The 22,894-nt window shown below is 37.0% G+C and overlaps 1 protein-coding gene and 2 long non-coding RNA genes across 4 annotated transcripts; 1 reads left to right on the forward strand and 2 right to left on the reverse strand.

The window, feature by feature from the left end:
- Positions 1 to 21: 21 nt before the first annotated feature.
- LOC137079290 (uncharacterized) lies at positions 22 to 2,288 on the reverse strand. The gene is made up of 3 exons (XR_010905450.1): positions 1,903 to 2,288; positions 1,325 to 1,417; positions 22 to 790 (listed from the first exon to the last, which is right to left on the reverse strand). It is a non-coding gene; the product is annotated as an uncharacterized lncRNA (long non-coding RNA).
- A 4,117-nt stretch (positions 2,289 to 6,405) lies between these two features.
- On the reverse strand, positions 6,406 to 8,258 carry LOC137079291 (uncharacterized). Its single transcript, XR_010905451.1, has 3 exons — positions 8,196 to 8,258; positions 6,855 to 6,942; positions 6,406 to 6,759 (listed from the first exon to the last, which is right to left on the reverse strand). It is a non-coding gene; the product is annotated as an uncharacterized lncRNA (long non-coding RNA).
- Positions 8,259 to 11,682: 3,424 nt separating this feature from the next.
- On the forward strand, positions 11,683 to 22,883 carry fam131c (family with sequence similarity 131 member C). Of its 2 annotated transcripts, none has more exons than XM_067446219.1 (6): positions 11,683 to 12,009; positions 13,882 to 13,952; positions 14,194 to 14,284; positions 16,221 to 16,454; positions 17,033 to 17,131; positions 19,693 to 22,883. In XM_067446219.1, the coding sequence occupies exons 1-6, from the start codon at positions 11,979 to 11,981 to the stop codon at positions 19,956 to 19,958; spliced, it is 792 nt and encodes a 263-aa protein (XP_067302320.1). In that variant the 5' UTR covers positions 11,683 to 11,978; the 3' UTR covers positions 19,959 to 22,883. The 2 variants fall into 2 exon arrangements, with proteins under 2 accessions (XP_067302320.1, XP_067302321.1); XM_067446220.1 differs by lacking the exon at positions 11,683 to 12,009 and adding an exon at positions 12,241 to 12,465.
- The last annotated feature ends 11 nt before the right edge of the window (positions 22,884 to 22,894 follow it).

Here is a 22,894-nt window from a genome sequence, read left to right on the forward strand (position 1 = left end):
TTTAATACTATATATTTGCGATTATTGTTCACTTTTATTGTAACTAAATTAAATGCCAATTAAAATAGTTGATGATTATTGTAAATGTTAACCATTTTCAGTAAGAAAATACTTCTATAAAGTACATTCATGTTACAGTTACATTAACAAGGTAGTGATATAATGATAGTGAAATAATGATAGAGGTAGTTATGGTGGACATGTACTTTAGTGACCATTGTAATAAAAGTTTTAATGAATAATTATTGATTTCAAAAGGTATTAACTCTCACTATCTTCATTTGTTCAAACAAACAACAAATGCAGAAATATACATTGGACTATGGCATCATGAAGTCAATGCATGACTAGAACTAGTGGATGGCAATAGATATGTCCTTCACTAAAACTCCTGATGATAAAGGCATAGGCAGACATCAAGAACAGTTTATGAATATTGGTTCTGCATATATCAAAGAGATCATAAGACTCTACAGACTCCACGTGAAGACTTTGAGACACTGTGACAGAGCAAAGGGTGCACTTCACTGGACATGTCCTATGCATGCCCAAACAACAACACCCAAAAACACTTATGAAGTGGACACCACCAGGAGGACGCACGAGACAGGGAAAACCAAGGAAGATATGAGACAGATGTTTCACGAAGACCTCAATGCCGGTGTTCCATGAGAAGATGTGAAAACGTGGCCACAGATCGAATATGTTGGAGGACACATGTTGCCCAATGTGCCCAGGACAGGACATGATGATGATGTTGTCAGTTTATACATAACTGTAGGATTTATTTCTGTAAAAAACGTTGCATAATTAAATGTTAAATACATTTATTTAGTAAGTTCACAGATATGTGTGCATTCCCATTATTAAAAGTATATAATAGCAAGCTATATCATAAGAATTTGTTTGAAAATGTAGATAACTCACTTGATTTTGTGATCACATAAATTATTTACATGCAAACGGGACGTTATAAACATTGCAACTGATCTGATTAAGAAAAAATAATCGAATATCTGATGTCATGTGACCGAAGTGGCTTTTTGAGGCTTTTGCATCTGAACTCATCATATACAAATACAGCTCTGGAAAAAAAAAATAAGAGACCACTTAACATTTAGAAATCCATGTTAAGTGGTCTCTTAATTTTTTTCAGAGCTATATGTACGAGAATCATACGAATTTGACAACTTGTTAAATCTTGTGAATTATTAAGACTTTGGGAATATGTTCTTACTGATTGAGCTATAGGATTTGTAAGAATAAGTAACAACAAATGCTAAATAAAATGTTTGATAAAGGGTTCAAACCAACTCATACATACCATTACAAATATTTGCTGTTGCAGCTTTCGGTTTTCTCCGTTACTTCTCCACAAACAAGAATGGGTTGACTGAGTCCGAGAGGCTCTTTTGGTCTTTTCAGGTAAAAAAAAAAAAATAGAAAGAGAGAAAAAAGTCATAATATATAATATATAGCATTATAAAGTATACTATTTAAATAACAATATTTGGATTTTACATTAAAATGCATTTAAAGCATGGTAATTGTTGTGGCTACTGTTTATTTACAACAAATATCACATTAAAACTACCAATACTGTGGTAAACGCATGGCAAGTGTTGTTTTATTTTATTTTATTGTGCTTCTACTACAAATGCCACGTTGGAACTACACTAGTAATTATTATTAAATATTAACAACTGTTTAAAGGTCTATAGCACGTCACGTGACAGTGTTAAATTACCCTATTATCAAGGTGTGTTTATTTAGAAAGGAAAGAAATGCAAAGCCTCAGTGGAGATGATGACAGATACAATGCAGTGACTGAACATGATCGATAACGACAAGCAGAAAATACTTTATATCAAATATTAGGACATAATATGTATGACTACTCACCAACATGTGGCACACGTGATCTGATGCCAAACATCGCGATGTGTTCTGAATGAGACTTCTTCAGCGCGATTTCATACCGATAGAATTGCCGTCTAATGTTGACGCCAAAGGTTTCCCACTGAAAGCAATTGGGTTCCCAGTTCGTCCATCGCGTGACGCCGAGGGGTCTACCTGTGGCGTCTTCAGTGTGACGCACGGGCGCGGGCCGCGCGCCGCGCGCCGCGGATAGAGACGGTGATTGCTTTTGGGTCTTTTCTTCGCACAATTCAATCGTTTGGCCTCGGAATAGTTGGACTTTTTCAATAAAGTGTGCCTGTTGTCTGTTACAGCCTGTGTTTTATATCATATAATACGCAAATGGGTAGGTTTAGGGCGGGGTGGGGTTTGACTACTGTTTCAAACGTGTATCATAGCGTAAATAAATGTAAATACAATTGTGCTGGCTGATTAAATTGAGAATCACACTCCAACATGTCATAATGGAAAAATTATAACCCAATAAATTCCATCATGACGATAACATGCACATGCCCAACACGTCTGTTTATGACGTCCTAGGTTTCTCATTGAAATCAGTGGATTACCCAGTACGTCGAAAAATGGCGATTTAGGTGTACCCTGTGCGTCAACAGCTGTACGTCAGGGTCCCTTGACCGTTCGGCAACATTTGACGAGTAGGGGTGAGACTGTGTTGGGTGAGATTATCTTTGTCTGAAGTGTGAGAACAGCAGACAGTGGGAGGGAGTCAACAGTAGTAGGAACCTGCTGAGCTGGTGCTGTGGAGCAGGGATGGGCCTTTACAGCAGGAAAACACTGGACAGGAAGAGCAGATCAGGTTTCTGATGGATTGAAGCAGTAAATGCATGACATTTTAATCAATAATGACTTCTGGTGTGTGGAAAATACAATACTTTGAACAAATGACATGGAATTTATGGGTTTGTGGTGATTTATTACGGTATGAACATGTTGTTTCAAAGCACCAGTATTAGAAATCCCCTAGCAGCGCTCTTCAAGGTTGATGTTGAATTTAAGTGACACATTTGTCATGTTTTAACATGCTCATAAACAAAATTAAAACACTTTTTGATAGTCATTGTAAGGATTTTTTCCCCCAGTAGACCATTGTCCTGCAGATTACTTAAAAGTCAAAAAATGTGGTGTGTCTATTTTAGATATCATGAATTAAATATCTTCTTGCATAACTATAATTCTCTTTCAAAAGTTATCTGTCCTTTAAAGTTGCACTTTTTTGCAACTTCAGTGTTGTTCGTGTAGATTATGCAATCTTTAAAAAAAAAAATGACATTAAAGTCAAATTATTATGTTTAAAAGGATCTTTTTAAAATATACTATTTTTAATTAAAGCTGCAACTGCAACAAATATTTAGACATTTTGAAAACATCCTCTGATTGCATCTCTTAAAGGAGTTAACCTTACGTCTCAGGCCACTGAGTAAAGCGCTCAGTCCAGGCTCTCCAGGGGAATAACCACTGACAACTCATAAAATGGATTATTGCTTTAGTTATGTTATTTATGGTGACAGAAGTATGTAAACTGTATGGAGACAGAGAGAAGAAAAACACTGAGCCAAAGACCTCCAAAGTCAGCAGCCAAAAATAAAATCAGTGGTGTTGAGCGTGGTGTTGTGAGTGACGGGATCAAACTGACAAGTCCCACGGGAAAGGATTTTTTTGTTCATGACAGAATCTCTATCAAATTATTTATTTTTTTCGGGGTGGACAAATAAAAGCCTAAATTCAACCTGTTCATCATATAAAGCTATTGTGTCTCTTCAAGAAATTTGGACTAAACCGCTCAATTCACATGGATTAGCTTTACAGTCTCTTTATGAACATTTTGAAATGTCAAAGTGGTAGTTGGAGGGACATCATAAGATTTCATTAAAAAAAATCTTCATTTGTGTACCGAAAAATTAACAAAAGCCTTATGGGTTTGGAACAACATGAGGGTGAGTAAATGATGACAGACTTTTTATTTTTGGGTGAACTATTTTAACTCAGTCTGCTTGCAATCACATCATTCTCATAGGGCACATCTGATTGGTTCCTGCTGTATTAGCCAATAAGGTTGCTACTCAACCTCTTTAAATACTGGTCAGCATTTGCTGTACAGTTGCAGCGCGCATTCAGAAACTCTCCACCTTCTCTTGCTCCACTTAATTCATGTATGCTATTTTGTACAGCAGCAGCATGTCTTACTCACAGCTGCGTGTCGTGTATGTATTAATAGCAAGTCTCACACTTGCTCTGCAGCAGCCTCAGCAGTAACCAACAGCAGTAGCAGCATAGCAGCAATCGAACCAACAATAGGGTAACAATATGCAAATGCTGGTCTAGTCTAGTTAGTCAAGCACTGTACATTTAGGTAGTTTAAAAAAAATAGATATATAGAATAGTTAGTGTTAGTATTAATGGATCAAGTGTTGATGAAAAGATGCATCTTCAGCTGTTTCTTGAAAATGGCAGCTTGGGTTGAGTTAGATGGGTCCATCCACCAGCTTGGTAGAGTCCAGGTAAAGGGCTGTGAAAGTGAATTTGTGCCTCTTTGGAATGGCAGCACAAGGCGCCGTTCACTTGCAGAATACAAGCTTCTGGAGGGCACATAAGTCTGAATTAGTGAGTTTAGGTATAGGGATGCAGAGCCAGTGGTTATTTATGTTTATGTCAAGTTTACGAGGAGAGGTGACGTGCGCTCTTTTTGGCTCCTTAAAGGCCACTTGTGCTGCAGCATTCTGGATCAGTTGCAGAGGTTTGACAGTGCATGCTGGAAAGCCTGCCGAGAGACCATTACAATATTCCAGTCTGGATAGAGCAAGAGTATATAGCATATAGTATATAGTATATAAGAGGAGTTATATAGCATGCTCTGATGGGAAGGACCTGATCTTCCAAATATTATATAAGGCAAATCTGCAGGACCAGGCAGTTCTAGTAATGTGGTCTGTGAAGTTTAACTGATCATCGATCAATCACAACGTCAAGGTTCCTGGATGGTTGTGATTGACAAACCTAGCTGAATGGAGAAGTTGTGATGAAGTGTTGGGTTGGCTGAGACCACAAGCAGTTCTGTGCGAGCAGCTATACTGTTTGATCATCTGGCTAGAATGAGAGGTGTCATCAGCGTAGCAGTGATAGGAAAAACGATGTTTCTGAATGACAGATCCTAATGATGACATGTAGATGGAGAAGAGAAGTGGTCCAAGCACTGAGCCCTGAGGTACCCCAGTAGCTAGATGTTGCAACTTAGAGACCTCATCCCCTCAAGGACACCCTGAAGGACCTACCTGAGAGGTAAGACTTGAACCATTAAAATGCAGTTCCTGAGATGCCCTTCCTCATGAGGGTTGATAGGAAGATCTGGTAGTTAACTTTGTCAAAAGCAGCAGAAAGATCCAGCAAGATGAGTGTTGAGGATTTGGAAGCTGCTTTTGCCAGTCTCAGAGCTTCAATAACCGAGAGCAGGGCAGTCTCAGCTGAGTGGCCACTTTTGTTGTTCTGTGTAAGAAAGGTATACTTGGTTGAACACGACTCATTCAAGTGTTGCAATGAATGGAAGAATGTATACTGGTTTGTATTTTGCTGAGTTTAGAGTGGGTTTCTTGCAGTGGGGTTATCAGAGCCTGCTTAAATGCAGTGGGAAAGGTACCCGTGTGAACGAAGAGAGGTGTTGATTATGTGAGTGACTAGTAGCACTGTTAGTGTCAAGTGATGAGAGCTGATTAGGGGAAAGAAGTTTGGGTGAGACCAAAGAGGATAGGCGGGACAGTGAGTGTGAGCGTAGGTTTTGCCGAAAGGTGACCTGTGGAGGATTGTGGGTTGTATCATGAGCCAGGCTGAGGTTAAGAATTAGGAGAAGTGATCTGAGGTGTGCCGTGGAGTAACCAGTATGGTCAGTGGAGAAGTACACAGCAAAAAACATGTTGGGAGATTTATCACCACGGGTGTTAAAATTATCACTTTCCGGGTGAACATACAGGTCCGTCTTTGCTAGTGTTAAAACAACACTGACGAAAGTGTTCGTTATACAAACACTGTGTTAGTGTTTCTTTTTAGTCACTCAAGGTGTTGAGAAATGTATTACTCATAAGTGTACATTTAACACTTTATGGTGATTAATCTCACACACCCAGTGTATTTAATGTTGATTTAATGTAAATACTTAAATACTAAAATGGCACTGTGAATGAAATTTAAAACAATTTATATATATTATTTTATTTTTTCCCCAAAAAAATCAAGTGACTACAAATTTATTTGAATATTTATTGAAATTGGAATATATCAATTCCATTACATTTATGTATTTGGCAGACACTTTTATCCAATGCGACTTACACTGCATTCAATACCATTTTTAATAAATAAAAAAAAAACATTTTTGTCAGTTCTTGCTTTCGCCGGGAATCGCTACAGTAAGCCATTGTAGTCACACATACAATTGAATAAAACAATTTCTTGTTATACTCCAATGCTATAACATCTTACCATGATAAATCTCTACTGCGTTTCAAACAAGATTAAACAAAGAAACATTCCTCAAGTAATGTTTTAATTGAAAATACAAAAATTCAACATTGTATATATTAAATCAACCTTAATGTTAAAAAACTGTCTGGTTTGTAATTCATTCTGATAAAAAATACTATTCCTTTATAAATTAATACATTTACATTTGGCAGATGATTTTATCCAAAGGATGATGATTTTACACTTACATTGTATTCAATGTACGCATTTTTACATTTTGTCAGTTCTTGCTTTCCCAATTCATCGATCCCACGATCTTGGCGTTGATAGCGCTCCTCAAAATGATCCAAACACATAGTATCGTTCCTGTTAAAGAGACACATTTGGTTAAAACAAACACATTAAAAAAATCTAAGATATAAAGTTTCAAACATCTTCAATCAACAAGCAGAGATACTTACATAGCCTGTCTTCCTTTCAGGATCGTTTAGGTTTGTAGAGTAAAAATGCCAAGGGCATACATAGATTGTGGCCTTAAGTGGTTTCCTTCTGCAATAATAAACAATATTCCATGAAACAAAAATCCTCCAAAGCAGAAAGCAAACTAAAAGACTCAAAATAATCAGGTCACTTTGTGTTTTACTTCAGGTTATCTTTATACCACCACATAGCAAGAAAATGTTATATTCAAAACATAAGCACTACTGTTACAGATTTACAATGCTACAACTAGAAAAGGCTAGAACTAAGTTGTACAGAAAAAATCGCGCATGGAAGGGCACTAATGCATGTCTGCTCAACTAATACAAAATAAGACGAAAAATGTCAAATAGTATGAGTGTGCAATGTCGTGGAATGTATACGCCAAAACTCATTTCGGCGTGCATATGATACGCACTTTATGGCGTATATATGACACGCTCTCTTGGGTAGGTTTAGGGTAGTGGGGTGGGGGGTTCGTATGTATAATACGCCATAAATTGCGTATCATATGCACGCAAAAAACAGCGTATCATATGCACGCCAAAATGAGTTTTGGCGTATACATTCCACGACATTGCACACTCGTACTCGATCTTGAGTTTCTATATATTGACTGAAGCAGTTCATGAAGAAAAGCGTGTCCTACGATGTTTTCGACATTTTGGAGCGCTGTACAGAATGGTCGGTGTATGTTATCAAAGTACAACGAGAAGATTGCTAGAACACACAGAGCATTTCACTCGCAAAATGTTGCAGGCCGATCAGTATGCGCAGCGCCGACAATGATAGACCGTGCTATCCGTGGGTTCTCGGCTAGGGATCGAGCCCCGGCGTCACACAAGAAAAAAAAAAATAAGAGCAATTAATTCATTCGATTAACGTCTGCTTTCTCATTTGAATGACATTTCAAAACACCAGAATTAACTCGTAGTTACGGGGTGAAAGATATAAACGGTCTTATAAAGGTTGGAAGCCCTAAAGATACTTAACGTTATGCCAAATGAGAAATAACTATCCAAGTCCAGTGAGTTAAAAAATGACACATAATGTTAATGCTGCTACATTATTACAAAATTAATACAACGAAATTAAGTCACTTACGTAAATCTCGTCCTCCATTAACGAATTTAGTGTGTTAGTGGGGGTTATTCAGTTATGTTAAACTGAATGGCGGATCAAAAGCGCGCTAAATTTAAACTGAGGTAAAAAAAAAAAAAAAAAAAACGCTAAGAGTTAAGTCATCCACATCGGCTACGTTACTCATTATACAAGCTCATTAATAAATCACAAGTTGATAAGATAATAATATTATACTATACCTTGTCCTTGTAACCGTTGTGTGTGCAGGGAAATCCATAAAGATGGAGAGACCGAAGGATGAGGTGGGAAATTTAAAATGCTCTGCACATGCGCAGATGTTGATTGTTAACACCCAAAGGAAACACTGTGCTTTATCACCCAAAGGAAACACTGTGCTTTAACACTAAACAAGTGATAAAGCATATAATATTTGTAAATTAACACCAGATTTTATCACTAGATGTCCAACACCAGGTTTTTATCCCTCAGTAATTTGCTGTGTAGCATGTGTAAATAAGGTTGCAGTAGACACTTGCTTGAGTTAAAATTCCCCAGCCTGAGGTTTTAGGTGGATGTTAAAGTCTCCAAGTACTACCAGAGGAGTATTACTATCCCCGGGTAAGGATAAGAGTAACTCCTCCAAAAACTTACCTTCCTGACCTGGGGGACTATAAACTACAAAATATGTTTTAATAGGGCTGGTGATAGCAATTGCATGTGATTCAAAGGAGCTTTTGTCACACAGAGATGGTAAATGATTACATTTCCACTGGTGATGAACAGACCCTCACCCCTCCCAGTCGGGCGAGGGGTGTGTGTAAAAGTGGAATTAGTGGAGAGGGCTGCAGGTGTGGCAGTGTTATCTGGTCTGACCCTGGTCTCAGTCAGGGCCATGAGGTTGAGACCTGAATTACTAGTAATAGATGTAATGTAGTTTGCTTTGTTTATAGCAGACTATAGCAATTACAGAGACCAACAGGAAAATAAAATAATGTACTAGAGGGCATAGGCAAATTGATTACAACAAATTGACTAAATATTTTTTCTGGGGACCATTGCATTATAAGGGGTCTTGAGATTGCTGAAACCTTAAAGTATTGAACAGTTGAAGTCATCTTCAGAAAAAGGCTCATAATTTTCTTATTACCTCTCAAATCGACACCAGCAATAACTGGATTGCCTTTTCACTTGTATGCCATGAAAAAGGAAGGCCATGCCTTTGAGTGATTTTAATTAGCTGATGTTATATGATTAATTTATTCATAAGGAATCTGATTAGGAGAGTTAATCAGAAAACAAAAAAAGATGGTGGAAGTTGTTCAGAAGATCCTGTGGAGTCCAAGATGTGCAATTAAACTGATGAAGCACATTAGCGTGATTTAAGAGTTCACTCAGATGTTCAGGACATAAAGGCACACATATTTGCTGTGCCTTGTTCTCCAATTATAATTCATCACTGACATCTCAGTGTGTCATCAGCAAGATTAGCAAATCTCCAAACACAACACAAAACCCTGAACACACCAAAACAGATGATCCTCACAATCTTCTCCCTGCTAACCTGTTTAGCGACTATGTGAGGCATAGATAATAAAAAAAAGTAACATTAAAGTCTCACACACACACACACACACGCACACGCACACGCACACGCACACACACACACACACACACACACACACACACACACACACACACACACACACACACACACACACACACACACACACACACGTGGGTGTGTTTTACTATTTTAATTAAATAAAAACAATGCAAAAAAAGCTCCCCACTGTTATCTTGTGCCATTATTGTGATTTTAGAGGTGGAATCGACCTCTACATTTTCCTCTTCAATGGTAATAATATGTTATATAGTTTTTCCATGCTGTGAAGGAGTTGAGAAATAGAGCTGGTGTGAATGGGCAGGAAAGTCTATGGTAATAGTAAATGGCTAAATGCAGAATGGAAATTTATGTGCCCACAAAAAGTCAGACACACATGTGTAACCTCAGAGAGGGTCAGAATAACACATGTTGACATGGTGCAATTAGTGTAAATCTTTACTATTTTCACATAGAAAGTTCACTTAAATCAAGTATTATTGTGTGTCAAAAGAACCGCATAATGGAGACATAGTATGTGCAGAGTGCATGTGCATTGATTTACCACGAGGTGTCAGACTTTCATCAAGCTGAACTATAATTTCCTTTAGCGTTGAGCTGACACCCTAGGATATGTTACTGACGTGTGACTGTGACGCTGACGTAAGTGAGAGATTTTTTAGTTAAATTAATTTATATTTTCATTGTTTAATATAACTTTAAAACAGGCTTCTACTTTCTTAAAAAAATCCGGGTTCTCTACTCGCAGGGCCGTTAAAAAGGGAGCAGAGTTTATGCAAGAACATGACTTGAGGTGATGTCACTAAAAAACTATTTGAACAATGTTTGCTTACTGGATTACAGGTTGACAAGAGACACCGAGAGTGAAAATAATTTCTTTTTGAAGCCACAAGTTCAGACATGTGTCCTGCATGCTATGAAACGTCAGAAGGAAGAGCATTTTCTTTTATGATAGGTTAACAAACTGAATTAAAAATGACCAAAACACATTGAGATTCTTGTTTTGTTAAATAAATTAAGTGAGATGTGAATAGTATAAAATACATAATAGTTAAATAATTTTTTTAAATGAATTTAGTCAGTTTGTTGTTAAACACCAATGATTCGCATGCTGTCAAAACTGACATGTTCAAACCAGAGTTAGTAATTAATTAAAATGTAGCTTGTTTGCCAATGTTGTGTTGTCTAAATCTGATTCACATTTATTGCAGTGCTGTATTTATTAGGCTATCAATTATGTCTGTCTTGCATAAATTGAAGAAGAGTAAATGTAATAATAGAAATATGAAAATAAAAAGATACACTTGTGGTATATCACATATTACTGCTGTGATGAATTAAGAAATAATGTATAAATAATTAGTCATGGAAGTGGAATTATGTTCAGGTAATTCTCAGCTCTAACACTGAAATTGTGTGCCTTTGATGGAGACGGTACCCTCCATCTGCTCAAGATGTATTGCAAATATATTGATACATAGCATGCAACTTTACCTTTGTGCCACTGGAGGGCAGCAAAAAACAATAAGTAACTACACTTATGAACTACATAAACTTCTATTCTTTTCTGAGCCATGTGACTCGCAATTAGTACCATTTCAGTTATCGTTTGACAGGCTATTAGATTGTATTTTTTTTTTTTTTTTATCATTGATGGCTACATATTTAACTGTGCATGCTAATTTACCCTATTTCTATTCTCATATCAAATTCATTTTTCAAAAACTAATAATTTCATTAAACTGTTAAATGTGATCTTTTGCATTTAATATTATTTGATCATACTTTATAGTACATATAATGTTGCAATGCCTAAATTCACCTGTAGGATTTAAAATTATTTTTTTAACTATTTTTTTAAATTTATTTACGTTGGCTAAATTGTGTAGAATTTTAATATGAGCCATTATTCATAATAAGAAAATAATCATCGGCTTATTGCTATCGGGCAGAATATTAATACCGATGTCCCTAATGTAACATCAATAAAGGGTAATCATTTCAGTATGCTGATGGTGTGAAAGTTGGGTCTGAGAGAAAATGAGAGCAGAAGGGGGAGGAGAAGAGGTGAGGATGGGAGGGACTGAGTGCACACAGTCAGTGTGCTTTTTCCCTCCACTTCTCCCTCTCTTTTCCCTCTCCTCACTTCCATCCCCACTTGACAAACAGTGTTTCACTTTACCGGATGGACTCCAAGTCCCTTTTTTCCTCCTCCTGGACAAATCTTTTTCCTTCCCTCATTTCTCTACCTCTATCATCCAGTTGGCTCGCTCTGGCTGTTATACATCCCCTTCTTCCAAACACGCACTCATCTCTCTCTCTCTCTCACTGTTGCTAATTTCCCCCCTGTCGCCCCACTCTCTGTCAGCATGGTGAACAGATAACTGCTAAGCCGTTGAACATGGGCTCCTGCCTCTGCAAAGGTCACCAAGGTCAGTCTCTTCGATTATATCTGAGTTTGTCTGTCTCTGTCTGTCCTGTGTCAATCAGCCTACCTGTTGGTCCATCCAATTATCACTCGTATCTGTTTATCCACCTGTCTGCTTATCTGCACCATAGGGAGCATTTTATATAATGCATTAATGTAATGCGCACATACAGTTAAATGACGAAACTAAGTGAAGTGTATGAATAAATGTTTTTTATTGTGTGCAGGTATCATGGAACAGTTCTTTGCTCAGCAGAAAGCGTTTGCTGCTAAAATACTGATGCTTGCGTAGGCTACTAATTAAATACCACGCGGCTCGTTGGAATTCTTGATTCTGATTGGTCAATAGCGTCAATTCGGCGTCGTCTATGGCAGCTGTGTATGCTCAGACTGCTCCTCCCTCGAAATCGGGTCTCCATCAATCAACTGTCGTAATAGTTCATATCATAGTTTATACTAAGTAAGTATACACACAAACATACATTTAAAACATGTATCAATTTAAAGTTTAGGCTATACCATTTCTTACTACTGCTTATTTCTTACGCCACCGGCACTACTTTCATGGAGGCTACAACCGTTTCAAACGCAGTTTGCTCCATGTTGTGTTCATTTACCATTCGAAGTTAAAATACCCTCAGAGAACTTACTTAGGTAATAATATTATTGTTACAGTGTTGTCACTATTCCGTTTATTTTATACATTGCATTTGTAATAGACAATTTTCTTTGCGTTACCTTTAAGATACTGTAGGTACATGTAAGATTGTAACGTTAACATTATTCATAACATTACGTTAACATTATCAAATCAGTAGCCTATTTCACGTTCCCTTATTTATTTGATGAGTAGCTATTATGTCTATTAAACTCTTTGAAAATTAATATTTTATGATAACATTAGGTGTCATTTTGTACACACTTGCATAATTACTATACAAATTAATAAAATAATTCTCAAATCAATATTTCATGTCCATGTAACATTATTTTGATTTGGTGAGCTGTGTAGCTATGTTATCGCTTACACGATGACTGTCTTTCTAGACTGAGGGATTTATTTTAAGTTATTTGGCACAAAATGTGCATGCCACCTTTAGATAACACAGCCAATGAAGCTTCCTCAGAGCACCAGAGGTAAATTATTCTGCCCTTATTTGTATCATCTCATCTGAATAAGACAAATGTATCAAGGAAAGGCAGGCTGCGAGGCAGTTCAATTCGGGTACACAGGTGTAGTGCCACAGTATTTACAAATGGAGTCTAAGGTAAGAGGTGACATTTTATCCTCAAGGTGTCCTCTAAGGGAATTGCACAAATGAAGTGTATAATTTGTAAATTCCAGGGAGCGAAGGGTTGTGTTTGTTTGTCTGAGCCCTGTGGGGGATAGAAGGTCCAGAGCTCCATACCTAAGGCGGAGCATGGCGTGCGAAAGGCCAGGGTCAAAACTGATGTATAATTCATATGTGAGATGGATGGAGTTTCACCGTGATGAATGGGAGGTGGGTTTTAGAGGGGGAGACACACACAACATGTGACATTGTAAAGGTCACACATTGTCATTTGATTCCTGTTAGCAAATAACATGCATGCGGGTGCCTAAAGCTCCACAGGTCTGAGATTAGTAGTCCTCTTTGAGGTCTAACCTCAATGAGATGCGGCCAGTGATGGAAAATTTGCTCTGAGCGTTGGGGATCCCCAGGGAGGTGTTGTCAAGACAATCTCTTGTTGCCATGGAAACATGAGTGCAACAGGAGTGAGTCCCGTCCATCCACTTTAGATAAAGCTTGATGAACAGAGCCACATGCACAGACACTGTTGAAAAGATAAATAAACAGTTATTTACAATTAACAGCAGTATATTTTGTCCCTCTAGAGCTTCAAAGTGGCCAGCAACACCCCATGGAAGAGCTTCACTCGTACACTGAAGGACAGCCAATCTTCAAGGTGTGTTTTCTCACAAAAATCAAGTTAAAATCCAAGTTGTTTAGAATTTGTATATAAAAATCGATACATTTCAATGATACATGGGAGTTCTTTCACACTTTGAATGTGTAAAGATCTGATAGAAGTGCCATGTTAGGTGTAATTAGCACCTGTGATTCACTGCAAATGTGATATTCTGAAAGGTTTTATTTAGTATGGTAGGCTGTCATATGTGTTTCCCATTTTTTTTAATGTTATTCAGGGTAACAATCAGTCCTACAATGGCAGCTTGTCAGATAAAAGGAGCAACAGCGGGTATGACATCGGGGAATTGGCTACATCTTCCCTGCTGGGTGAGGAGCAAAGAGCGCATGTTAGACACTGTCACACCGTGTGTTGTTTTTTTAGGGTTTTGCTATCGTTCAGAATCATTCATCTGAATCAGAAGAGCAGTCGACCTTTACAGAAGCTTGCTAATGTAATTTCCTTCTGCCTGCATATCTCTCATTTATGAACAGCCTCTCTCTCCTTCTCTCTTCTTCTCTAGTGCCTCTTTTGCCACCTGTTTTCTTTCCTGTCTGTTTTTTTGCTTCTCCAGGCCCACTCTATAAAGGAAGTTAATTACAGAGACTAATAATGTGTTATGGGTTTTAAGCTTTTCCAAAGAACATTTTTGATCATTTCAGTCAAATTATAAATGCAATCACCAGCCGATGAATATGTATAATGAGTAAAAAGAACCACAAATCTCAGATCGAGATGAAAAAGAAAATAGCTAGAAATGAACTGCTTGTGGAAAAAATGCTATTAGAAAGATTAATTTATAAAACACGTCATGGGAACCGCAAATCATTGCTATACCAAGTAATAAGTTGTAAGGACTTGCATAATTATGCACTCAGTTTGCCTGTGTAGAAATGATTCTTTCCATCAGTAACTTTGGTACAAAAAATACAGCCTGAAAGGAGCAAATTCACAAAATAAATGCCTTTATGAGTATCCAAGTAAAAAACACAGTCAGTTATGGCTTCAGTAAACAGAGAAAGAACGCATGTGGATCATAATATTAAATTTGTGCATTAGAAAATGTTAATTAGCATCACATCATAAAAATTGTAACGTGAGCTATTATATTTTCTATACATTTTTATGAGATTTGCAATTTTTTATTTAGCTCTTTTACCAAATATTGGGGCATGTCTAAATATATTTTAAAACATATTTATAATTTTGTCATTTATATTAAATGTCACTATAAACAATAAATAGATAATAAATAAATAAATCAATAAGGCTAAAAATGAACACACAAACACTTTGCCAGAATTGGTAAAATGATTGAAAATGAACCTATATCACCCAGTAAGGGGGGGATCTAGTTTGTGACCATATGTTGGTTTGTAGTTAATAATGAAATTATATTTTTCATAAACTAAAGATAAATATTTGTTTGAATATATAAAAACGTCTCAGGTTACGTATGTAACCCTCGTTCCCTGAAGAAGGGAACGGAGACGTACGTCCCGTCGCCAGGTGCTGTGCTTCCGCTAGGAGCCCAGTCACTAAGTCGGCTCCTCAGCAGAAAAAAGCATTGATCTGCCATTCCACTTCCTTATTTATACCCGCACTGCGGGGCGGAGCATGGAATGTGTGGATCACAATCACATGCCAATCTCTGATTGGCTCGTTTTTATACACTCGAAGTGGATAGGTCTCTGAGTTCAGATCCCAATTCGTTGGTTCAGTTCTGACGTACGTCGAACGTGACCGACTGAAAGGGAACCTTTTTTCTTACAATAACTGGGTAAAGCTTTTTTTTACTACATAAAAGTGAAACCCAATTCAGCAGATTGTGTCAAAAATATGACATTGTTTCATGATCTTAATTATTAGAAACAATTGCACATGTCAAGACCCTGAGATGCTGAAGGGCAAAATCCCCAATTTAAGGGGAAGGATACTGTTTAAATCATGCCTCTTTTTTTTTACTGGGCTAGTTTTATGTTAGATAATTGTTTATCTTGATATAAAAAAACAGAAAATAGGATAGTTGTGCCTTTTTTCTTCCTCTTCTTCTTCTTTTTTTTTTTTTTTAGGTCATAGTAGGCCTCTAGTCTCTGCTTTCAGACACTAATCCTAAAAAGCTGTTCAGTTTTTGATGACTTGGAGATAATAAGTTCCTCACCTTTTCCCCCTTCGTTAGCATTACTTCTTCCCCTATCTTTCCCTATCTTATGTTTTTCTTTTAATATTGATTTGCATTCATGCTAATCCCTCGGATCTATTTAGGACTGCTGGCCACTATTAAAGACCACATCACTAAGCCCACAGCGATGGCCCAAGGCCGAGTTGCCCACCTGATTGAGTGGAAGAGCTGGGGAGGGGAGGCGACGTCTAGAGGGGATTGGTGTGGCTGGACTAAAGATGGTGGAGGATGGGGAGGTGTTGGAGCCACACTGCAGGAGGACGAGCAGCTCTACTCCCACCTCACTGATGAAATCAAAGAAGCACGTTTTGCTGCAGGTGAAACCACTTATATTTAACATGTAGCTACAAAGTTTATCTAACCTCAAGTATAAAACTTTAGCCTGCATAAAAGTATAAATACAATAATACATTGTTTATGTTATCTAATGTACCTCTCGAGTTCAGAATGATGGACAGAGGCAGTTTTTTCCATCCTTTCTATCTGTATTGACAGTTTAACTTGTATGTCTCTTGGTGACATGTTGACGTCAGAACTATAGCAACCAAGATATACCGGATATTGTCTGAACAAACAGATCAGATTTCATCACTTGCAAAATGACAGTGTCATTAGCATTGCCTTGACATTGTCTTGGTGACTTTGGTACAGCAAACACTGCTGATATTTTCTTCACAAATGTAAAAATGTAATGAATACTCTGAAGGGTTTCTTTTTGTACAAACAGACAGGGGTAAAATACTGCATTATAATACTTAATCGCCTATAATATTTATTTAAAAGTTGAATGCTTTATCTTCATAGGATATGAGACAGGAACATAGAGTAGGTAGTTTCTTATTTTTTCTGGTACTCTGTGTATCTGTGACCTTTTATCTCTTTTTGCCTGTCTCAGGTGTGGCGGAGCAGTTTGCTCTGGCTGAGGCAGCGATGAATGCCTGGTCCACACAGGACATTGAAAATCAAGCCACAGCGGGCACAATCCCATTACAAGGTAATACCACTGTCATTATCCCCAAAATCAAAACTGCAGCAATACCAAATAGATGTGACCAGGGCTCAAAATGAATGCTATTGTTAGTAAATACTATTTACCAGTTAGCTAGTGACTGCAAAACAATGCATGGTTTACATCAGATTATAACAATGATCTGTATCAAATCATGCCAATGTTAGAGACATGAAGATTCAAATCTGTCAAACTACATACAAAGAAAACATCTGATGTAACTCAGGCATCTTCTAAAAAGGTGACTTCAATTAAAAATTTGATAAAAAAATCAGCAACGTGTGAAATAAAATACCAAAATAATAATAATCATTAAGTACAAATAACATTTTCCAGATTTAGACTCTTCTCATATATGATGCTGTGAGGGACACACTATGAACAGCAGCTAGATAATTTCATTATAATAAGGAATAATGAATATTATTTGAATAAAAATTATGCAAAATACAGATTTATGGTTTGTTTTAACTTCCTTGCTAGTCAAAGAAAAGCTTTTACTGACACCAGTCCCAGAAAACAATCGATCTCAGAATATGTTGACCCTTGACATCATTGTGTGGTGAAACGCCGCCTCAAGCCAGCCCACCGACTCGTGGAGCTAAACTGATCCCGCTACCGAGCAATGAACATGCCCGTTCCAGCTCACGTGCGTAAAACATTGCACGTTTGTGCTTCATTTCACCGCAAAACCGTTTGTAAACAAGATATAGGTCAAGATGGATTTCCAGACAGAATGAAATTAAAACAATTTTTTATTTTCTTTTTTACATTTTTAAATTAAAATTTTTAATTGTGCAACACACTTATGTGAGTAAAACATGTTTTTTTTAAATATGTTTTTATATAGTATTGCATTGTAACATATCGTTTGATCAACATGTCCAACCAATACGCCTATATAGGTCGTTTGTCACTTCCTTGAAATACGACCCATATGAGCATTTACTAAATTTGCGCCCCTATCGACAATATTTTAATTAATTAAGTACAATGCACAGGAGCGTTTTCTAAAGTTTTCCTCCTATTGACAGCAGGACACTTTCATTTAAAAGCATTTTTCCCTTTTATCTGCTTAATATTTCATGTTTTGCATCGCTCAATTGGTAAAGCATTGTACTATACAACTGTGTGATCATGCGATCATGAGTTCGATCCCAGGGAACACGTGCTCATAAAGTGTGAATGCACTATAAATCCCTGGGTAGGTTTAGGGATGGGGTGGGTGTAGTTGTAAATTAAAAACAATATTTTTGCTAAATGGAAATAAGACAAATGGTGATAAAAAGTCCACACATTGCATTAAAATGAACACACATTTTGATTGGTAACAATAGTCATACGTCATTTCATGACGTCAGATGTAACGCAACACTGTCATTATTTTTACGCCAGCTAGAGGGCGCATGACTTTAAAACGTAAATATAGGTCATAATAAGGTGCTTGAAAAACGACCTATAGAGTCATATTTTTTTGGAGGACAGGTTGCGTTTGATATAGATCTATTGATTATGTGTACATGCCTAACAGATAATACCTTATTATGCTGTTAAAGGCTGGAGAATCCTTTATTTGAGGTGTTGTGCTACCATTCGTGATCACTAATCAGACTCTGACATGTGGCTATGGGCCAGGGCTTGTGAAGCGTGTGTGTGTCTTTACAGTTTGCGGTTATATTCACCAATTGGGCTGGCCAAGTAATAAAAAAAATAACATTCCAATCAATCGCGGTAAAGATAAAGACCCCACACGCTTTCAAAACAATTCCCACATGTACTGACAGGGGAGCTGGTTAAATCTAGTTACATCTTCATGACTATAAGTTTGTGTGAGCATTTGCAGCAAATGTAAGATGTAATGTTGTTTATTTTGTGTAGGCCTATAATATATATAGACCTAAATATAAAGAAGCTCAAACAGCAATGCGGGACTGCTGATGATTGGGACTGCCATATTACATTACGTTAATTTAAACAACGGTTGATCATGGGAATTTGTTTGAATTGATATCCCTTGTAAAACATATTATTGGTATTGTTACAACTTCTCATACCTGGAAATGGCCAAAACTGATTTAGCTGTATTTTTGAAAAGGTCCTACACATGATATCTTAATGGTAATTTACCAGTAAGACTTTATGTGTGAAAGGAGCTATTCTCGCCATCTGGTTTATCACACTCTGTCCCAGCTTGTATAAAAATTGTGCTATTTCTTTATGAAGGGGATGATTTACCTTGTGCAGTAATAAGCCTAGAATAATGACACATGATATGACCTGTTTAGCAAGATGAGCCAGTTGCACACACAAAAAAAAACATTTTACCCTGGTACTGTGCAGTCTTACATTTTAATAAATGACTGTCTGAAATTTCTGAATGTGTCTGGGACACGATGACTCATGGATAAAGCAGATCAGAGCTCTATATTGAGTTTGGGGCTAATTGGGCTCATTCATTTATGCTACAATTTTCATTCTAAAAGATGTGTGTGCTTGATGTCTTTTTTTAAATTTCTGCTCTCACAACGGTGATGATGTCTTCACAGACCCCGAGGGCCTCTATCTCTCTCAGTTCTTGTTGGATGGAGGGAGTCTGGGTGTTCCTCAGCACCTGTACAGAATTCACATGGAAGTTGATGACACCAGCTCCCTGGCACCTTCTCATCCTCCTCAGTCTCATTCCCCCAGTCATTCTCATTCTCCGCTGGACACGCAGCATCCGCCACAGGATCAGAGGATCTCGCCGACGGAAGGGTCCGTGCGACACGCAGACAGCATCTCCCTGTCGGAGGATGAGGTTTTTTATAACTGAAATTTTGATGTCACAGTGGAACAAAAAGAGAAAAGGTTTTTCCTCTATTCTTTGTGTTCGCTGATGAGAGAGAGACGCATATGAGGTTACGTCTGGGGTTATTGATTTACCGTTAAAGTATGCAATAGCCACAGCTGAGCAAGCAAAGAATGCAGGGATCGTTGTACATGCGGACATGTTAATTCATTCACATATCACATTGCCTTTTTGCAAATGAAAGCCTCTTCGTTTGCGGTAATGATGTTGGAGATTGGATTGTAAGTTAACAGGGTCACATCAATTATGTCTATAGGAAGGTAAAAGGTCATTTTACATGAATGCATCTAAAATTATACATTGACAGAGTGGTGATCATAATGCCCTTTCACCTTTAATTGAGTGTTTGTAGATATTTGCAGCAGCCTTTCACCATCAAAAAGAAGCGGAGGCCTTTTAGCCCTATGGACTGAAGAAGAAAGAGCCAAAAATAAAACACGCTTTCATCTTTCCAGACATTTTCCTGGTGCATTTCTGCTAAGAACGACTCAATGTGGCTAATGGGTGAATAGGATCCTTTTGTGATGTCTCTGGAGGGTGAAAGTGACTTATTGACCTTTGAGCAAAGCCGCAATCATTACTTGGGACAGTGAGGTGGAGATTTTAAAGATTTGTCATATTGCTAAATGTGTCCATGGGGATTTTGAATATAAACCATCTAACACACCAAATGACTAGATGTATCCTTAGAGCTGAAGTGTGTAATTTTACTATCTGCATCAAGAAAACATTCCATAATATTGACTGTTTTCAAGTACATTTTCAAACACTCCCACCATCTGCTATTGGATGGAAAAAGACAGTCCCACCCCAAACTCATGCAATTGCTTGAGCCATTGTTGCTGGTCGGAAAGCTCACGGAGCATCAGAGCACTAGTTAACTAGTCAGTAGTTAAAAAAGGTTAAGTATTATTATTTAATTTGATTGATTAAGTATAATCAATAATAACTAATACCAATATTATTTATATTAATTAATATTCATATTAAGAAGGAAAATGAGGGAAAGTTGATCTACAGTTGCTTACATATAGTAAAAAATAATTTTATTTTTAGTTAATATATTAATAATATTCATATTAAGATGGAATATGAGATATGAGCTATAAATGACTTTCAGAAATTGTTTTGTTTATTGATATTAGTATACCGGTAATATTAAATTGTCCTAAATGGCTTACTTATAGTAAAATATGAATATAATTTAATGAATAAATGAATAAATATGATTACAAAAGGCTTACTTGTAGCAAGTATTTGTTCATTTATATTAGTTATTTTGGCATTAATATTAATATTAGAAATATTAAGCTAAAGAAGAAAGTATTTTTTAACAAAAAATTACACACTTCAACTTTAAAAAAAGAGGGTATGGTCACAATTGCCACATATTTATAAATCATGTGTAGAAGTGAAGTGGAAAAAAAGTGTTACCTCAACTGCCTTTAAATAACATGCCTCCGTATTGTGTTATTGTCAGCCTGTTCTGTTTTGTGCAGTTCTTTGTACATGTCGATTATGATTTAATCTTCTCTAATAGATCTCTAATCTATATTGCTGCAGACATTTTTGTGTGTTTTTGCGAGTGCTGGAGACATAAGAGTGAAATCTGGAATAACAATCGTCTTGCCTTTTCTCTGTAATTAGCCCTATTCACACTCCACTGACAAAGAAAGGTGATTGAAAGAGAGAGAGAGATTGAGGGAGAGAGTGTGGGATGAGTTAGAAGAGGCAAACAGCGGTGGAGGGGATTATATTAAATGCAGAGGCAGCAGAGGGCGAGACAGGAGGGTGCTGGGAGGTGGAATGGTCAAGTGTTATCATGCTTTAGGGTCTTTTAATAGAAGTTTACACATTGTGATCCTGTGTGCGGTGTCAGATAATGTGTGTGACAGCTTTGTTATCCAGGGGAGGGTTTGAAGTAGGATTTAATTGTGTAGATAGATGCTCTGTGGTGGTGAGCAGAAATTAAATTTGTGTTTGTTACTGGAATTCAATTTCAGCACAATATATTAAGGAACAACACACTACAAATGTAAATGAATTCTTATAAAACCTTTCCTGCGAAAAAAAGCACAAGGAATAATGAGAGAAAAAGGGGTAGTTGAAATTCAAACAAAGGCCATTTATTACTGAAGCCTTTGTTCTGCTCTTTTCTCCCAGTGTGAGGCTCACAAAGCTAACAAGCTGCATGAGGATACAAACATATATCTCATTTCATTCAAACTCTAGACATACACGTAATATTATACAGGGTCAGTTTCTTGGGATCCATCCACAATGCTTGACAGCAGTAGGGTACTACAGGGCCGTAAATGTCCCCTTTTGTTTTTTTCTGGCCCCAAAGGGGGGCTATATGACTAATTCAAAATTGCAGAACACAATTTGTGAGAAAGAAATAATAAAATAGATTTGCTTTAAATAAAAAAACACTGAAATATAAAAGTGTTGAGGGGCTGTTGGAGACAATATTAATATAGTACAGAAATCAAAGCAACAGAGACGGGGTAAAAATGATACATATGCATTTGCTATAACAAAATGTTTTAGGCAACATTTATGTATAAACATTTAATTGAATTTTCCTCTACAGCCAACATATTCTCTTTGGTGGCATACACTGTAAAAAAATAATTGCTCCCATTGAAAATGTTCCAGTGGCTGATCACATCTAAATTTTTCAGTTGGCTGAATTGAAATTCTGTGAATTTATGCAATTTAATTCACAGAAATTCAATTCAGCCAACTGAAAAATGTAGATGTGATCAGTTACTTGAAAGTGTTTAGTTGGAGACGTGAATTAGTTTTACAGTGTATATGACACTTCATATATCTTTCATCATATGGGTCTTTTCAAGATGCAATAAAAGGGGCTTTGTTTTTTGCTCATTTTGATGACT

This window comes from Pseudorasbora parva, chromosome 6, assembly GCF_024679245.1.
Source record: "Pseudorasbora parva isolate DD20220531a chromosome 6, ASM2467924v1, whole genome shotgun sequence".
Lineage (NCBI taxonomy): Eukaryota > Metazoa > Chordata > Actinopteri > Cypriniformes > Gobionidae > Pseudorasbora > Pseudorasbora parva.